This window comes from Vespa velutina, chromosome 2 (assembly GCF_912470025.1).
Source record: "Vespa velutina chromosome 2, iVesVel2.1, whole genome shotgun sequence".
NCBI lineage: Eukaryota > Metazoa > Arthropoda > Insecta > Hymenoptera > Vespidae > Vespa > Vespa velutina.
In genome coordinates this window covers 8,653,296-8,668,338 of record NC_062189.1, presented here as the reverse complement: position 1 = coordinate 8,668,338, position 15,043 = coordinate 8,653,296, and the positions used below count along the sequence as shown (strand labels likewise).

At 27.0% G+C, this 15,043-nt stretch overlaps 4 protein-coding genes across 11 annotated transcripts; 2 read left to right on the top strand and 2 right to left on the bottom strand.

Moving 5' to 3' along the window:
* The first annotated feature begins 81 nt into the window (after positions 1–81).
* LOC124946941 (serine--tRNA ligase, mitochondrial) lies at positions 82–2,144 on the top strand. Of its 2 annotated transcripts, none has more exons than XM_047488404.1 (5): positions 82–371; positions 557–953; positions 1,059–1,287; positions 1,402–1,569; positions 1,671–2,144. In XM_047488404.1, the coding sequence occupies exons 1-5, from the start codon at positions 294–296 to the stop codon at positions 1,975–1,977; spliced, it is 1,179 nt and encodes a 392-aa protein (XP_047344360.1). In that variant the 5' UTR covers positions 82–293; the 3' UTR covers positions 1,978–2,144. The 2 variants fall into 2 exon arrangements, with proteins under 2 accessions (XP_047344360.1, XP_047344359.1); XM_047488403.1 differs by having other exon boundaries at positions 102–120; positions 234–371; positions 557–1,287.
* A 593-nt stretch (positions 2,145–2,737) lies between these two features.
* LOC124946942 (protein krasavietz) lies at positions 2,738–5,448 on the bottom strand. 2 transcript variants are annotated; one of them, XM_047488405.1, is made up of 7 exons: positions 5,295–5,448; positions 4,595–4,666; positions 4,093–4,373; positions 3,702–4,006; positions 3,298–3,541; positions 2,996–3,215; positions 2,738–2,895 (listed from the first exon to the last, which is right to left on the bottom strand). In XM_047488405.1, the coding sequence occupies exons 2-7, from the start codon at positions 4,653–4,655 to the stop codon at positions 2,747–2,749; spliced, it is 1,260 nt and encodes a 419-aa protein (XP_047344361.1). In that variant the 5' UTR covers positions 4,656–4,666; positions 5,295–5,448; the 3' UTR covers positions 2,738–2,746. The 2 variants fall into 2 exon arrangements, with proteins under 2 accessions (XP_047344361.1, XP_047344362.1); XM_047488406.1 differs by lacking the exon at positions 5,295–5,448 and adding an exon at positions 5,027–5,208.
* An 885-nt stretch (positions 5,449–6,333) lies between these two features.
* LOC124946939 (insulin-degrading enzyme) lies at positions 6,334–12,162 on the bottom strand. 3 transcript variants are annotated; one of them, XM_047488395.1, is made up of 14 exons: positions 11,922–12,162; positions 11,016–11,212; positions 10,454–10,954; positions 9,886–10,088; positions 9,564–9,812; positions 9,089–9,481; positions 8,888–8,997; positions 8,651–8,795; positions 7,903–8,013; positions 7,715–7,835; positions 7,396–7,602; positions 7,033–7,325; positions 6,715–6,924; positions 6,334–6,655 (listed from the first exon to the last, which is right to left on the bottom strand). In XM_047488395.1, exons 1-14 carry the CDS (start codon positions 11,987–11,989, stop codon positions 6,410–6,412), a joined length of 3,054 nt encoding a protein of 1,017 aa, XP_047344351.1. In that variant the 5' UTR covers positions 11,990–12,162; the 3' UTR covers positions 6,334–6,409. The 3 variants fall into 3 exon arrangements, with proteins under 3 accessions (XP_047344351.1, XP_047344353.1, XP_047344352.1); XM_047488397.1 differs by having other exon boundaries at positions 11,705–12,156; XM_047488396.1 differs by lacking the exon at positions 11,922–12,162 and adding an exon at positions 11,348–11,658.
* On the top strand, positions 11,881–14,791 carry LOC124946940 (WD40 repeat-containing protein SMU1). 4 transcript variants are annotated; one of them, XM_047488399.1, is made up of 8 exons: positions 11,881–12,734; positions 12,808–12,874; positions 12,951–13,094; positions 13,156–13,270; positions 13,360–14,002; positions 14,095–14,196; positions 14,275–14,611; positions 14,690–14,791. In XM_047488399.1, the coding sequence occupies exons 1-8, from the start codon at positions 12,709–12,711 to the stop codon at positions 14,786–14,788; spliced, it is 1,533 nt and encodes a 510-aa protein (XP_047344355.1). In that variant the 5' UTR covers positions 11,881–12,708; the 3' UTR covers positions 14,789–14,791. The 4 variants fall into 4 exon arrangements, with proteins under 4 accessions (XP_047344355.1, XP_047344356.1, XP_047344357.1 ...); XM_047488400.1 differs by having other exon boundaries at positions 11,882–12,097; XM_047488401.1 differs by lacking the exon at positions 12,808–12,874 and having other exon boundaries at positions 11,883–12,097.
* Positions 14,792–15,043: the final 252 nt, after the last annotated feature.

Below are 15,043 nucleotides of genomic sequence, written 5' to 3'. Positions count from 1 at the left end.
ATTTAAAACTATTTATTTATATAATTATAAATAAATACATAAAATGGACTATATTATATATTATCCATTAATTGATATACATATTAATTCGTAGAGATCTTAGGCAAGAAATTAATTAATGTGAGAGAATTTTTTTTTTTATTTGTGGTGATCTAAATTCTATTTATTTATATGTGATTTAAAAATTTGATTAATAATACAATTGTATATACACGATGTTCTACTTAAAGTAGAGAATTCATATATAGGTTATCTATCTATAATCTGTGGATACATAATATTTTAATGTTATTATGAATTACTCAAAAGTTAAAATGAAATTGAAAGAAGGATTTCGACAATTAATAAAGATGAGGAGATTTTGTACGCAGGTGTGTATTTTATAATTTTAAAAATTTTACATAAATTAAAAATAAGTAAATATTTGTATACATTGTTTCATATTTATATATAAACTTAGAAAAATAATAAGATAAATACAATTCGTTTTGAAATGATTTTTTCTGTTATTTTGAAAAGTTAATTTTTAAAATTATTATAAACGTTTCTTTTATAGTTTAAAAACTTAACAGAAAAGAACATTGAAGACACAAAATTACATATGCCAGAACCAGAATATAATATAAAATTTTTATGCAATCCTTTAAATCGTGAATACATTATAAATAATGTGAAAAAGCGGAAGGGAATTGGTAACATAGATAAAGTTCTTGAATTATCTAAGCAAACAGGACAACGTGAAATGTTTTTAAATGAATTAAGTAAAATACCAAATGATACAGATTCAGTTGTATTTAAATATGGAAATACACCACACAAATTAAAACTATGTGGATCTAAGCCTGTATTTAATTTTGAGCCAAAAGAATTTTCTTATTTAGCTAAAAAGTTAAAACTTATGAGGACACAAGGATTGGGATCTTTAATGGGAAGTCGATGTTATATATTTCAAGGTGAATTGGCTGAATTAGAAAATGCTCTTATCAATTATACAGTAAGAAAGTTAATTAATCATGGATTTCAATTTGTGTCTGTACCGGACATCATACCAACTGAAGTCATAAAAAGATGTGGCTTGCTAACAGATGGTCCAAGAACACTTATATATAATTTGAGTAAAAATTATGGAGATGATTACAGTTTGTCAGGAACAGCTGAGATGTCATTAGCTGCAAAGTTGATAAATTCTAAATTTTCTTATAAAGATTTACCATTAAAAATGGCAGCTATTAGTAGATGTTATAGAGCAGAAATATCAAGCCTTATACATGAAAAAGGAATATATAGGTAAGAAATATCATCTACTTTCATAATTATAATTAATAATTAATTAAGAAATAATTATTATGATCAATTATTATTGTAAGTATTATTGAATTATTACTTTCTTTATTCATTCAGGGTTCATCAATTTACCAAAGTTGAAATGTTTGTTTGCTCTGAACAAAACAAATCTTTAGAAATATTTCAATATTTACAAAATATACAGGAAGATTTATTCTCTTCTTTAGGATTACATTTTCAAATACTTGATATGCCAGCTCATGAATTGGGTGCTTCTGCTTATAGGTAGTTTATGTTTTTACCTAGAATAAATGAATAATTTAGCTTCTTAATTTTATAAACTTTATAAACTTTATAAATTTTTTAAAAATTTATGCTTTTAACAGGAAAGTAGATATGGAAGGTTGGATGCCTGGAAGAAAACTATTTGGTGAATTGTCAAGCTGTAGTAATTGTACAGATTATCAGTCTCGCAGATTAAATATAAAATATCAATCACATAATGGCGAATTTATTCATGTTCATACGTTAAATGGTACAGCGTGTGCAATACCTCGTATGATAATTGCATTATGTGAAACTCATCAAACCGAACATGGGCGTATTAAAATTCCGGAACCATTGATACCATTTATGAACGGTAAAACATTAATACGAAAACAATCAATTGCATCGACAAGCATATATAAATAAGAGTTCAGAAAAGTGGTATAATTGATATTGTTACATTGTTACAGTTTAAGTTATAAGAGAAGAACTTATGATATATATATAAATCCTTAAAAATATAAAATTAATAAAATACATGAAAAATTAATATTTTGTATATTATTTGTTTAATAAACCCATATTTTGAATAATTCTATTATGTCACTGATTTATCAACTCTACATTTTGTAGGAAAATAGGATTCACTGAAACTTCAAGTCTTAAACACACACCACCTGATAGTATATTTTCTATAAACTAATACAATATTATCATACAAAGAAAGATGGGATTCCGAAAATTGTACGTACACAGGGATAAAGATTTTTTTTTAATAATTTCTTTGTTATTCCGTATATATTTTATGGCGGAGTTATAAAAATGTAACACAAAATATTTTTTCTTAAAGTAATACAATTCAGAGACATTGTAAATTTACAAGTCATCTTCCACGCTAATTGGTAGTCAATATTATCATTGTTGTTTTCTTTCTTTTAACAATTTAAACATCTTTTTGCATCTGTCTAATTGGAGTGTGTCCGATTTCCACGCTTTGTTGTTTGTCCTTTCAATTCTTCATGTAGTATTAGTAATTTCATCGTTTATTTAAAATGTCTCAATTATTTTGGACAGAATGCAATTTACTTATTGGCAATGATGTTTATATTTTTCTGAAATAAAATGAAACTCTTGAATGTAAAAACTTTACATATTCCTAATATCAATAGTTACTAATTATATTCACATCTATCGTTTAATCTTCTTCTCCTGATTCTGACTCTTCTTCAGCATTTTGTAACCATTCTACAAATTTTTTCATTTGGTCCAAAAAGAGCATTTTTCCTTTGACAGAGTGTCCCTCCTTGTACCACTTCAGAATCACTTCTTCTGATATTACATCAGCTAAAATTTATATCAAAAAGAATTTATTATTAGATAAGTTAACAGTTGTAAATATATATAACATCAGAAGAAATAATACTATTCTTATATATAAATATACTTTTGTAAAAGAGTAAGACGATCTTCTGGAAGACTTTCATAAAGCACATGTTCTCATAACAGAATTCCTGGACTTTAAGAAGTAGAGCAAGCTCAGATTTGGCAGTGCATGTAAAAGCATCAAACAGTGGAGTATACATTTTTAAATGTTTCACTGCTTGTTCAGCTACCAGTTCTTCCTTTTTATTCCATTCAGCCTGAGTCATTACAACGCTCCAAATCTGAAAATACATAAATTTAATAAAATGCAATAAAAAATATAGAAGGTATATAAACAATAAAAATATCAAATGTTGCAATTACCAATCCAATCACTTCATGTTCAGGTATACCACTTCTTTGTGCCATTTCTTTGACATCTAATATTATATCCTTCATAGATCTTTTGTTAGCTAGATCATCTATAAGAGACTGTTGCAAATCCCTCTTTGCTTCTTGACTTGCCTGAGCTTTATGAAGCTTTACTATGTCAGCTAAACCAACAGCTTCAAAGACAGATCGAAAATATTCTTCTGTTCGTTTATTTGGTGGCACAAATTCCATTAACCTATGTATTGAAATATAATATTATATATTTTAATCAAGTTAAAAAGAGAATAATATTGATTAGTTTATAATTATTACTTTTCCTTTTCACTTAAAGTGATATCAAGCTAATTTAATGAGTATTCTTTTTTGAAATTTTAGTAAACCAAATTCTATTATACCTTCCTTCAATTCCACCTTTCTTGAGCGCAGTCATTAAACTAGGCAGACCTTTTTCTTGTTTCCAAGTCACAAAGACTTCTAGTAAAAAGTCTAATGCTAAATTGTCCTTAACCAAATGCTCGTTTATAAGAACAGAAAGGACAATGGGTGGTACAGATCCATTAGAGATCCATAATGCTGTCATTCTTGCTAACTTGATTCTGTTTTTAGGTGAAAACCCTTTCATAAAAACTAACACCTTCTTCATTTCTTCCTCAAACATTTTTTCCAAGTACTTATAACGCCGCATAAGCTTGATAAAGACCTGTTAATACGACAATGATAACGTATGACTTTTTTTTATATATTATATTTATTTATTAATATGAATTACTTTAAATACATTAATACCTGTTCAAAATTCCGCATAGATTCCATATCCTCTGGTTGTTCAAAAACACAGGCAGTTGTTTTAACAGGCTTGTCGCCATCTTGAGCTATAGAACCTCCTGGTACAAGGAGGCCACCAGCTATTAAGATGTCAAATAAAGCCTCTCCGTATCGACGATAGTCTAACTTGGAGCCAGCTGAATCTAAATACTTAGAAATTGCTTCTAAATCGTTACCAGTTTTCTCCAAACCAAGTAAAATTGCATCTCGGAAACCCGTTGGATCATACTTTTCTCTTTCATCTGTTCAATATAAAACAATATAATGATGATATTGTTATTTTACTTCATTAAATATTCAGTGATCAATTCACACATTTATCACTAAATATTTGTTATTGATTAATATATGATTTACTACTTAATATTTACATGTAGCATGTCATTTTTTCTTAATAGAGAAATTATTTAAGAACAAACATTGTTTGTTTCAAATGTATGAAAAATATATAAATAGATTTTACCTCTTTTTCTGGTCTTTATGCGCTGACCAGATAGTATTGGTTTTTCTATTTTTTGACTCATACAATACCCTTCTGAAATAATAAATAATATTATTATTCAAAGACGTTATATGATTTCTTTTGCAAAAGTTTCAAATAATACTAAAAATTGTAATCAATTTTTATATATGAAATACTTATACTTTCAGTGTTATCTTATTTTTATTTTATTATTTTCATAAAGAAAAACAAAGTATTAAAAAATTAAGAGAACATTCTTTCATTTATACAATTTAATGCGTGTATATTACTTTTTATATTTGTATTATTGTTTGGCGAAGAAAAAAATTATTCTATAGATGAGTACAGACATTGTCACACGAGTTGTTAGAAGTCACAAACGACGCTCTAATGACCGTGTATAACTGTAATATTCAACTTCCAAGTTATTACCTGTATATTTCAAGAAATTGCGTGTACTAATGTTTTTAATTCTCTGTACTTAACTTGTTAAAATCACACACGACAATAACATTCATTAATTATAAAAATATAACATAGCACGTATAAATATCGGAGTATTGTAAGTCTGAGGTTAAGGTCGCGCAGACAGATCACGATGGCCGAAATCTCTGAAAATCCTTTAACCTTGTGGAATGTACGAATTGTACGGTGAATACACGATACGCCTTAAAGAAGATTATTTTTAAATTTTGCTTACATTAAAGCACGTACAACCGTAGAACCACTCTTTTACAGGCGTATGAGTGATATGAGGTGCTTCAAGGAGGACTCTGGACACTCGAGGTCAGCGAAACCAAAGAGAATCAGTCAGGGAAGAAGCTATAGTTAGCAAATTAGAAATAAGGAAACAATACTTACAAACTTGCCATCACATATCTTCTGCGCCATCTATAGTGTTCAAGGGAACAAATATGATCGAAAATAGGATGTAATTCTTTCCAAAGAACAATCACTGATTGGTGCAATTTAAGCCATAGAAAATAATATAAAATGATATTTGAATCGATTAATAATCACATATTCATCACATTATATGCGAGTCTAATTGATTATTATTCGTATTGTCTAATCCTCAATATAATCTGATTACTGCTTAACCTGTGCAAATGTGTCAAACAATACAAATCCTCGATTAGGCACATTTCGACTGATTCGAATAACTTCAATCAACGATTAATTCGATTATTAATGTAGCCAATAGCAGATTTTTAACTGTTCTTATTTATTTTTTTAACCTAACTCTCATATTTCTTAACCTATATTCTCATGATTTTAATAACCACTTAAAAGTTGTATAGGTAGTATGGAAATATATATATTTTCTTAATTTATTTTAATTAATATTCTGTTTGTTTCATACTATGTATACAATTTTTAAATAGTTATTTATATTATGAAAATATAGATTAAAAACGATATATGGCTTTATTGTTTGCTACAGAGTTAATCATTAATTAACATATATATAGTACTACATATATGTCGATTAAGGTTAATCGAAGTTGGCCAGTGGACCTTGATTTGCCTTTGACAAATCTCTTGAAAATTGTACTTAAAACTTAAAACAAAAGAAAAAAAGAAATTTTTATCATTCATTTATTTACTTCATTCAGATCAAGAAGATTTACTTAAGGATTTAGCATAATTTTTAAAAAGACAATGTTTGTAGACTATATTGCTATTGATCCATTACATTAAAAAGAAAATGAAACAAAATTTAATGAAAAATGCAAATATTAATACTCATTTTAACCAATTGTATTGATTTAATGTATTAAGTATACATATATTAATTTATTTTAATTAACATTTTTATAATTTAGAAGAGCATGTACCCTTTCTAGGTATATTACAAAAAGGTTTTAATAGCGGGTATAAATGTTGGCTAATTTTAAATGACATAATGTCATCAATTGTTTTAACTGATGTAATAGTTGCATTACTTAAAGTTTCATCTTTTTTCTCATTAATTTCTTCTGTTATTGATCCTGCACCATCCTCTGTCATGGAAATTACGTAAATACTCAACTTATGTCGTGTTTCATTAAAAACAACTTCCTGTAAACATAGATTATGAAATAGTAATAATAGATAATTTCTTTAATAATTATATATACCTTAAAAAATTGTAGAATTTGCTCTTGTGTTATAGTCTTTAAATAAGCAACTTCAATATTTGCACGGTCAAAATTATACTGTTGCGATGATATTTCATTCCAAAAATCAGTAGTCAAAGAAGTTAACATTTTAGGTTTTTCTAAACGTTGCGCCGCTAATGATTCTTTGTGTTTATTAAATTCCTCCTCTGACATAGTTGATATATGATTCTATATTTCATTAAAAATAGAAAAATTTAAAGAAATTATTGAAGCATTAGATGAAATAGTTAAGAGAAATTATAGATGAAAAATATCATTATTGAAATTTGAACTTACCAACATAGTATTCATGAATTCGTCGATTCTTTTTTCTACGTGTTTTGGATGTTTATCACTTTGAATGATAACTCTTAAGCCCTGTACACCATTTGTTCTTCTTATACCACTAAATACAATATATCCCAGCTGTTCTTTTGTTCTTAGGATATTAAAACATGGTTCTGAAATTATTTGTGTTAGAAGTTCAAGTAACATGTTTGATTCTGTTGATTGTAGACCACTTTGGTAATATACTTCAGTACAAGAACTTTTATGAAATTGATTTTCTGCTTCAAATAAAAAGTGACACCCTATAAATTGAATTAAGTGTGATAAAATTAATATTATTAAATCAGATATTATAAGTATATTACATATTACCATCTTCTAATTTAATTTCACGCTTGAGTACCATTTGTTTTGGTAAAAGTGGTACCATATGTGGTATGGTTGTAATTAATTTTGATTCCACTATGTGAACCATGTCAATGGCTTCTGACATTGTCATATTACCATGTACTAAACTCTCTATATGTATTTTACTTAAAAACTGTGGTATGAATTCTAATACTCTTTCAGCTGTTAGATCTGTGAAAATATACATACATATAGATATAATACAAAATAAATTAAGATATATACAAATTTAGAATTAATTTTGACAGATTTATAACAGAATAATTATTAAATGTACACTTACGAGAACTTGCTTCTAGTAATTCATTTTTTATCCATACTTGATCTGCTAATAAAATAGCAAGATAATATACTGCATGCTGATATGGCTGTTCAGTTCCAAAATTTTTTAATCCTCGAATATACTGAAATTTTGATATTATATTAATATATTGTAGTTAATGTTATTAGAATATATGCAATTATACATACATTTTCTTTCAAAATTTCAAATCGTTTCGGTTGAATTTTAAAGTTGACTATTCTATCCATGATCTTCTCTAGCAGCACACTTTGCTTGTGATCATAGCCTCCAATCAATAGCTGAGGGCATAGTTAATAATGACTCTGGTTGAGTCTATATTTTTATTCTTTTAAAAGTCAATGATGGATGAAGCTATTTATTTTTACCACTCAAAAATATACTGTTCTAAATTCCTCGTTTCTTCTGTAAGAACCCATATAGTAAAAATATTTCAAACAGGATATATATTTTTTGTTTCTGAACTAGAGTAAAATACAGAAAAAAAAGACCATAGTATAAAATATTATTCTATGGATATATTTTGTACATATTGGATATATGGATATATTATATAAATAATGAAAGCTATTTTTGAATTTAATATATATATTTTTTTTACATATTAATAAAAGTTTTTATCTTATTTTTACTAAATATTTATTTGCTCATTACAGAAGAAACATGGATAATTTGTATTATTTTATGTAAAACGGATTAGAAATATAATGTTTTATACTACTAATGCATTTAAAATCAAAATATATAAAATTACTAGCTACTTTTGTGACACTTTTAGAAAAATATATACTTTTGTATGATTATATATAACTATATACTAACAAGAAATTAGATTGTTATAAAGTTTAAATGAATGAATGTAAGTATTACTAATAATATATTTCAAACAATATGTAATTAATGAATAAGTTAGCTTACCGTAATTCCGTATTTACTATTGGTTATTTCCCATTTTAAACCAGCTAAATGTGCAGCATATGCATACTCAGTCAGAGAATCACGAACCAATTGTACGAACATGTATAATAAGTTACAATTAATAGGATCTATGTATGCAAGTGGACTGTGGAAATACAGAAAATTATAAGAAAAAAGTGTCATTTTATAAATATGAATTTGTATTCGCATATCATTTTGAAAGAATGTATATTGTACCTCACAAAATTAAAAATCAGATTAGCTTTAGGTATTAAAAATTCATCATCCTGTTTAAACCACACTCTTAATAATGGAGTATCCTTTATAATTACAGGGAATTTGTCTAACTAAAAGTAAAAACGAATTATTACATAATACAATATGTATATTCATATTTACTCACGTGAAACAAAGAAAAAATTAATATTATTTACGTACATCAGGTTGTAATTGTTTCATATCAAATTTGGTTGGTATAAACTCATTTTTAAGTGGTAAATGTAAATCTGAATTAAAATTAGAAGTTGCCCATTTATCAATTATTTCTGATGGTATCTTTTCTTTTTTAAATTTGGTTCCATACCATTTTTCTGTCTCATCAGCTATATTTTCAAATATTTTTCCAACTATTTGTACCCTAATATTTTGTGGTATGAGATATTCCATTACCCAATTAATTAACTCAGGTTTCCATTCTGGGAAAAGACGTTCTGCAGTTAAGACTTCTTCCATAGGATACTCCTGTAATGCCTGTACTACTGAACTCACATATGTTTGTGGTGAAATTTTTTCTTTAAACTGAAAATTCATTGTTGCAATATCTCGATATTCCTACAAATCAGAATATATTTTATAGTAAAGTTACAAGTAATATATAAAACATAATATAAATAAATGTAAATTATTTTTATACCTTATAAATCCATTCAACTGGTCCTTCTTTCTTAAGCATATTAATATATGCAAATGTTAGCATGATAATATCATCAATATGATTAATACCTTCTTCAGTTAAATCAACAAAAACATGCAGGAAACTAAAACCTCTAGGAGATGCTGGTCTACCTGCTACCAAAGAATTGCACCAATTTCTTGCTTTAAGGGCTGAAAGTAATGAACCTTCTCCTTCATGTCCCAACAAGTGTGATATATAATGTGTTGGCTGAAGAATAAATATAAATTAGAAAAATATGATCATAAAAACATAAATATATTTTAATAATCCTTTTGATTACCACAGCATTATAATATTTTTGCATATCAGGAATAGGAAATATCATATTTAAGTTTCGTAAATCTTTTATCGGTACAATGTACCATTTAGTTTGGAAATGTTCCTTGTCAAAAGGGTGTTCAGGCCAGACTGGTACTTCTACTTCTTTGTTTTTTACTTCAGAAAACAGATTCACTACTATCTTTTCAAGTTCGTCCAAGCTCTCTAATTAATGGAAGTAAAATTATATTGATATTGAAAAATATATATCTTAATACTTTTGCTACGCCTGAGCTGGCTTTGTAGCTATATCACTGTATAGACAGCTCTACCGCTAAGTGTATTTTAACTATGTTAGTACCACGGAGTGTGTATTAAGTATATTATTAACACGATCGAAGTATTTTGATGTTTTCAATTATATATTTATTCCTATCTACGTTACTATAAAGTAATAATTGAATAAGTTATATTTTTATATAGTCACTATAATGGTTCTTCATTTTTAGTGGAAAACTACTATAGTATCTATGGTGTTAATAAGCAAATAGTCTAATTCTAGGAAAGAATATCACATTATTATTACTTGCCTTTTCCAAGAACACATAAAGCCATAATATTGGCAGAATAATATTTCTCATGAAACTCAAGTAATTTTTCTCTAACGCTTATACCTTTCTGTTTTGGTATAATATCTAATGTTTCTCTATTACCAGTACCAAATTTTGAAAATGGATGATTAGAATTGGATGATGATTTATCCACTTGGCGAAGGCGCCATGAATCATTTGTTATATTTTTTTCATGCTCAGAATTTATAGCATTTAATTCTAATTCTGTTAGTGATTCAGTAAATAATGGTTTTAAAAAGAATTGAGCAAAACGATCTAAAGCATTTTCTAATTTGTCTGGAGTAACATCAAAATAATAATTAGTCTGATCCATATAAGTCACTGCATTACTTGTACCACCATTTTGAGATAAGAACATATTATAATCATTTTCTTGAGGATATTTCTCTGTACCCAAAAATAACATATGTTCACAAAAATGAGCTAGACCTGGTAGATCATCTGGATCACTCATGTAACCTTAAAATAAAAAATATGTTATACATATATATATAATGAATTCGTGAGTTATGATAACTACCAATATTAACATCCATAGCTGCAGCACTTTTATCGGTTGTTGAATCACTTATTAATAATACTTTCATTTTATTAGAAAGTAATAAGCCTCTATATAATCTTTTATCATTTGGTGACTTGATAATTTCATATCGTTTTTCAATATAATCACGAACTGGCATGTTTGCAAATGATGCTTTTTTTTCTGGAGAACTACGTCTAAAAATTATGATATATTTAAAGTACATAAAATGTAAAGTAAACGCAAAGAAGTTAAATATTGTATTATTGCATTCATATATATTTTCACATATAATAACATTAATTATTATATCATTATATGTAAATTCTTACTTAACAATAATAAATTCCGTGTGTGAAGTTTCTTCATTTTGTTGAAGAGATGACATTATTATAATTATTAATAAAAAGTAGATTATAAAAAGCAAGTAGTTATTTAAAGATTAATAATAATAATAATTTATTTGAAATAATCGTATAAAAATTATAAATAAACTACCATTTAAAATAGTTTCTTTTGATAATTCTATTTGAATATACTTGATAATGAAAAATAATCAATGTCATGTTATGTTAAAAATGTATCTTTGTGATTTTAATTTTTTCAACAATATGTAACAAAACGATTGGTTATAATTATTTAGTATTGTTTATATAATCGATAAATTCTAAGTTCTCTTAAATATTTACTTTAAGTTGTATATTTATATCCACTCAAAAATATTAACACGAATAATTATAACAAGGAAAGCATGTATGATCGACAACACAACTTAAGGATAATTTATATAGGTTATATTTGAATAACGACGTTGGTAGTTACAAGGTAAAGATACGCGGATGTATGTTGTTTATGCATGCATGTATGTATGTATGTATGTATGTTGTATGTCATGTAGTATCGTACCTGAAGAATATTAAAGATTGAGCAGATACATAAAGTAAACGACATTTAAATATACGCGTGAAAAACATTTGACAAAAAGAATTTAATTGGAACAATCATTAAAAAGTTATTGAGAAAAGCCTAAGTGCGTTCTGATGATACATAACGTATATATCTAATGCTAGTCAATGCATGAAGTAAGTTGCAATATCTTATGTTATTTGATTTCTGGATCTATCGAATACGTCTTTTTAAGGTTAAATAACTTTTATATGGATTCTAAAATTTTATTTTTTTTATAGAATTTAAATAAGAATTCTTAATTTAAAAATATTATTTTTTACTTGTGGTAGAATACAATGTTGAGATATCGAATTTGTCGCAGAGATGGATAAAAAGTATAGTGTATTAAAAATAATTTTTATTTATAAAATTTTATCGATATTATATAGATTTTAATAGAATTTATAGAATTATGAATGCTAAAATCATCATTTATAGAAATGATTTTATTTGATGAAGATATATTTACAATGATTTACAAATATTACTTTTACGCACATTGAAAATGATAACTTTATGTATAGTATGTTTAGCATAACACGGTTGTATTCTCATTGGTTATTCATGAGCGGTATAATCCAATCAGAATAGACTTTTAACCGATAGTTTAGCTCATTCAATTTTACCTTGTTATATCGTTTCGTTTTATAGAATATATTTATGATTGAATGTATTCTGTATTTTATTGACACAACATAACCGAATTAACAATCTGTTTTAATGTAAATTATTTTTCAAATATACAATGTCTATTGAAATAGAATCTGCTGAGTAAGTAATATATTTATGTCGATATTATTTGTTATCATAAGAGTGAATATTATATCAAATTATTTGTTTTCAGTGTGATTCGTTTGATACAACAATATTTGAAAGAATCTAATCTTGTAAAAACATTACAAACTTTACAGGTACTTGACGTATTGTATTTATTTATATTTTATATTTATTTATTTTATTTATTTATATACGATTGTAATGAGACAGGAGGAAACAGGAGTATCACTTAATACAGTGGATAGTGTAGATGGATTTGTGGCTGATATAAATAATGGTCACTGGGACACAGTGCTTAAAGCTATACAATCTTTGAAGTTACCTGATAAAAAACTGATAGATTTATATGAGCAGGTAAGTAGTTTCTGGAAATATATAAAATAATTTAATTATCTCACTTGTTTTCGTATAAAAGGTTGTTTTAGAATTAATTGAATTGAGAGAATTGGGAGCAGCACGTTCTTTGTTAAGGCAAACAGATCCTATGATTATGATGAAACAGCAAGAACCTGAAAGATACATACATCTGGGTAAAGTGATAATATATTTATTTATATATATTTTCATCTTCTTTTATATATTAATTCCTACAAATAACATTTTTTATTTAATTATATAGAGAATCTGCTTGCTCGTTCATATTTTGATCCACGTGAAGCTTATCCAGATGGAAGTACAAAAGAGAAAAGAAGAGCTTATATAGCAACTGCACTTGCAGGAGAAGTTTCTGTAGTACCTTCTAGCAGATTGCTTGCTCTTTTGGGTCAAGCATTAAAATGGCAACAACATCAAGGTTTATTGCCACCAGGAACAACGATAGATTTATTTAGAGGAAAAGCAGCAGTGAGAGATCAAGAGGATGAAAAATACCCTACACAGTTATCGAAGCAAATCAAATTTGGACAAAAATCACATGTAGAATGTGCTCGTTTTTCACCAGATGGTCAATATTTGGTCACTGGATCTGTAGATGGTTTTATCGAAGTTTGGAATTTCACAACAGGGAAAATAAGAAAAGATTTGAAATATCAAGCTCAAGATAATTTTATGATGATGGAACAAGCTGTTTTATCAATGTCTTTTAGTCGTGATAGTGAAATGTTAGCAGGAGGTGGGCAAGATGGAAAAATGAAAGTATGGAGAGTACAAAGTGGTCAATGTCTAAGGAGATTTGAAAAAGCACATTCAAAAGGCGTTACTTGTTTACAATTTAGTAGAGATAATAGTCAAATTTTGTCAGCTTCATTTGACACCACTATAAGGTAGATAAAAGCAAATTTATAATAAAAATTTATATTAGCACTTGTTTCACATTAGATATACTATCTTTTTATTTTATTTCCTATATTTTTAGAATACACGGATTGAAGTCTGGTAAAACTCTTAAGGAATTTCGAGGGCACACTTCATTTGTCAATGAGGTTGTATTTGCACCTGACGGTCATAATATTATTAGGTACTAAAATAATTGCCAATACAATTTTGTTGGTATTTATTATACATATATACAAATTTATTATCTTTTATTTCATAGTGCTTCCTCAGATGGTACTGTAAAGGTTTGGAGTTTAAAAACAACAGAGTGCATAGGAACTTATAAATCTTTGGGTGCTGCCGATTTAACAGTAAACAGTGTACATCCTCTTCCACGAAATCCAGAACATTTTGTTGTTTGTAATCGATCAAATACTGTAGTTATTATGAATATGCAAGGACAGATAGTAAGGTCATTTTCGAGTGGTAAACGAGAAGGTGGAGACTTTGTATGTACGGTTGTAAGTCCACGCGGTGAATTCATTTATTGTGTTGGCGAAGATCTCGTACTTTATTGTTTTTCCACATCATCTGGCAAATTAGAGAGAACTCTTAATGTAAGTAATCTATTATTAATGAAAGTTCATTTATAAATTCCGTTTTAATGCTTTTTTTTTTATTTTTTATGATCATAGGTACATGATAAGGACGTAATCGGTTTAGCGCATCATCCTCATCAGAATTTGTTATGTTCATACAGTGAAGATGGATTATTAAAGTTATGGAAGCCATGAACAGAATGAATGTAAGCATTTTTGATTTTTCCTGGATTAAATCTATCTTTGTAATGTGAGATCACAATATGTTTCAAAGTTTAGTGAACGCAGGTTCATTTCTTTTAAAGGATTATGATCCAATAGTATTACTGTATCTTATTAATTTTTATATTATAAATACAGTCAATGATCAATGAATAATAAATAATGTATATGAATGTATAAATTGTGTCCGTGAAAGAGAAAAAAGAACCGAAGATATAGCAGTTTTAT

Bases quoted from the DNA above. Each gene is read 5' to 3' on its own strand.
- LOC124946941 (XM_047488403.1), top strand. From the start codon at position 294: ATGAATTACTCAAAAGTTAAAATGAAATTGAAAGAAGGATTTCGACAA. The intron at 372-556 runs GTGTGTATTTTA...TTTCTTTTATAG, and splicing joins TGAGGAGATTTTGTACGCAG to TTTAAAAACTTAACAGAAAA. The intron at 1,570-1,670 runs GTAGTTTATGTT...TGCTTTTAACAG, and splicing joins TTGGGTGCTTCTGCTTATAG to GAAAGTAGATATGGAAGGTT.
- LOC124946942 (XM_047488405.1), bottom strand. From the start codon at position 4,655: ATGAGTCAAAAAATAGAAAAACCAATACTATCTGGTCAGCGCATAAAG. The intron at 4,374-4,594 runs GTAAAATCTATT...TATATTGAACAG, and splicing joins CATAAAGACCAGAAAAAGAG to ATGAAAGAGAAAAGTATGAT. The intron at 3,542-3,701 runs GTATAATAGAAT...TTCAATACATAG, and splicing joins AAAGGTGGAATTGAAGGAAG to GTTAATGGAATTTGTGCCAC.
- LOC124946939 (XM_047488395.1), bottom strand. From the start codon at position 11,989: ATGTTTTTCACGCGTATATTTAAATGTCGTTTACTTTATGTATCTGCT. The intron at 8,796-8,887 runs GTACAATATACA...GTATTTCCACAG, and splicing joins CTGATTTTTAATTTTGTGAG to TCCACTTGCATACATAGATC. The intron at 6,656-6,714 runs GTATATATAATT...CTATGTTTACAG, and splicing joins AAATTCTACAATTTTTTAAG to GAAGTTGTTTTTAATGAAAC.
- LOC124946940 (XM_047488399.1), top strand. From the start codon at position 12,709: ATGTCTATTGAAATAGAATCTGCTGA. The intron at 12,875-12,950 runs GTACTTGACGTA...GTAATGAGACAG, and splicing joins AAACATTACAAACTTTACAG to GAGGAAACAGGAGTATCACT. The intron at 14,612-14,689 runs GTAAGTAATCTA...TTATGATCATAG, and splicing joins AATTAGAGAGAACTCTTAAT to GTACATGATAAGGACGTAAT.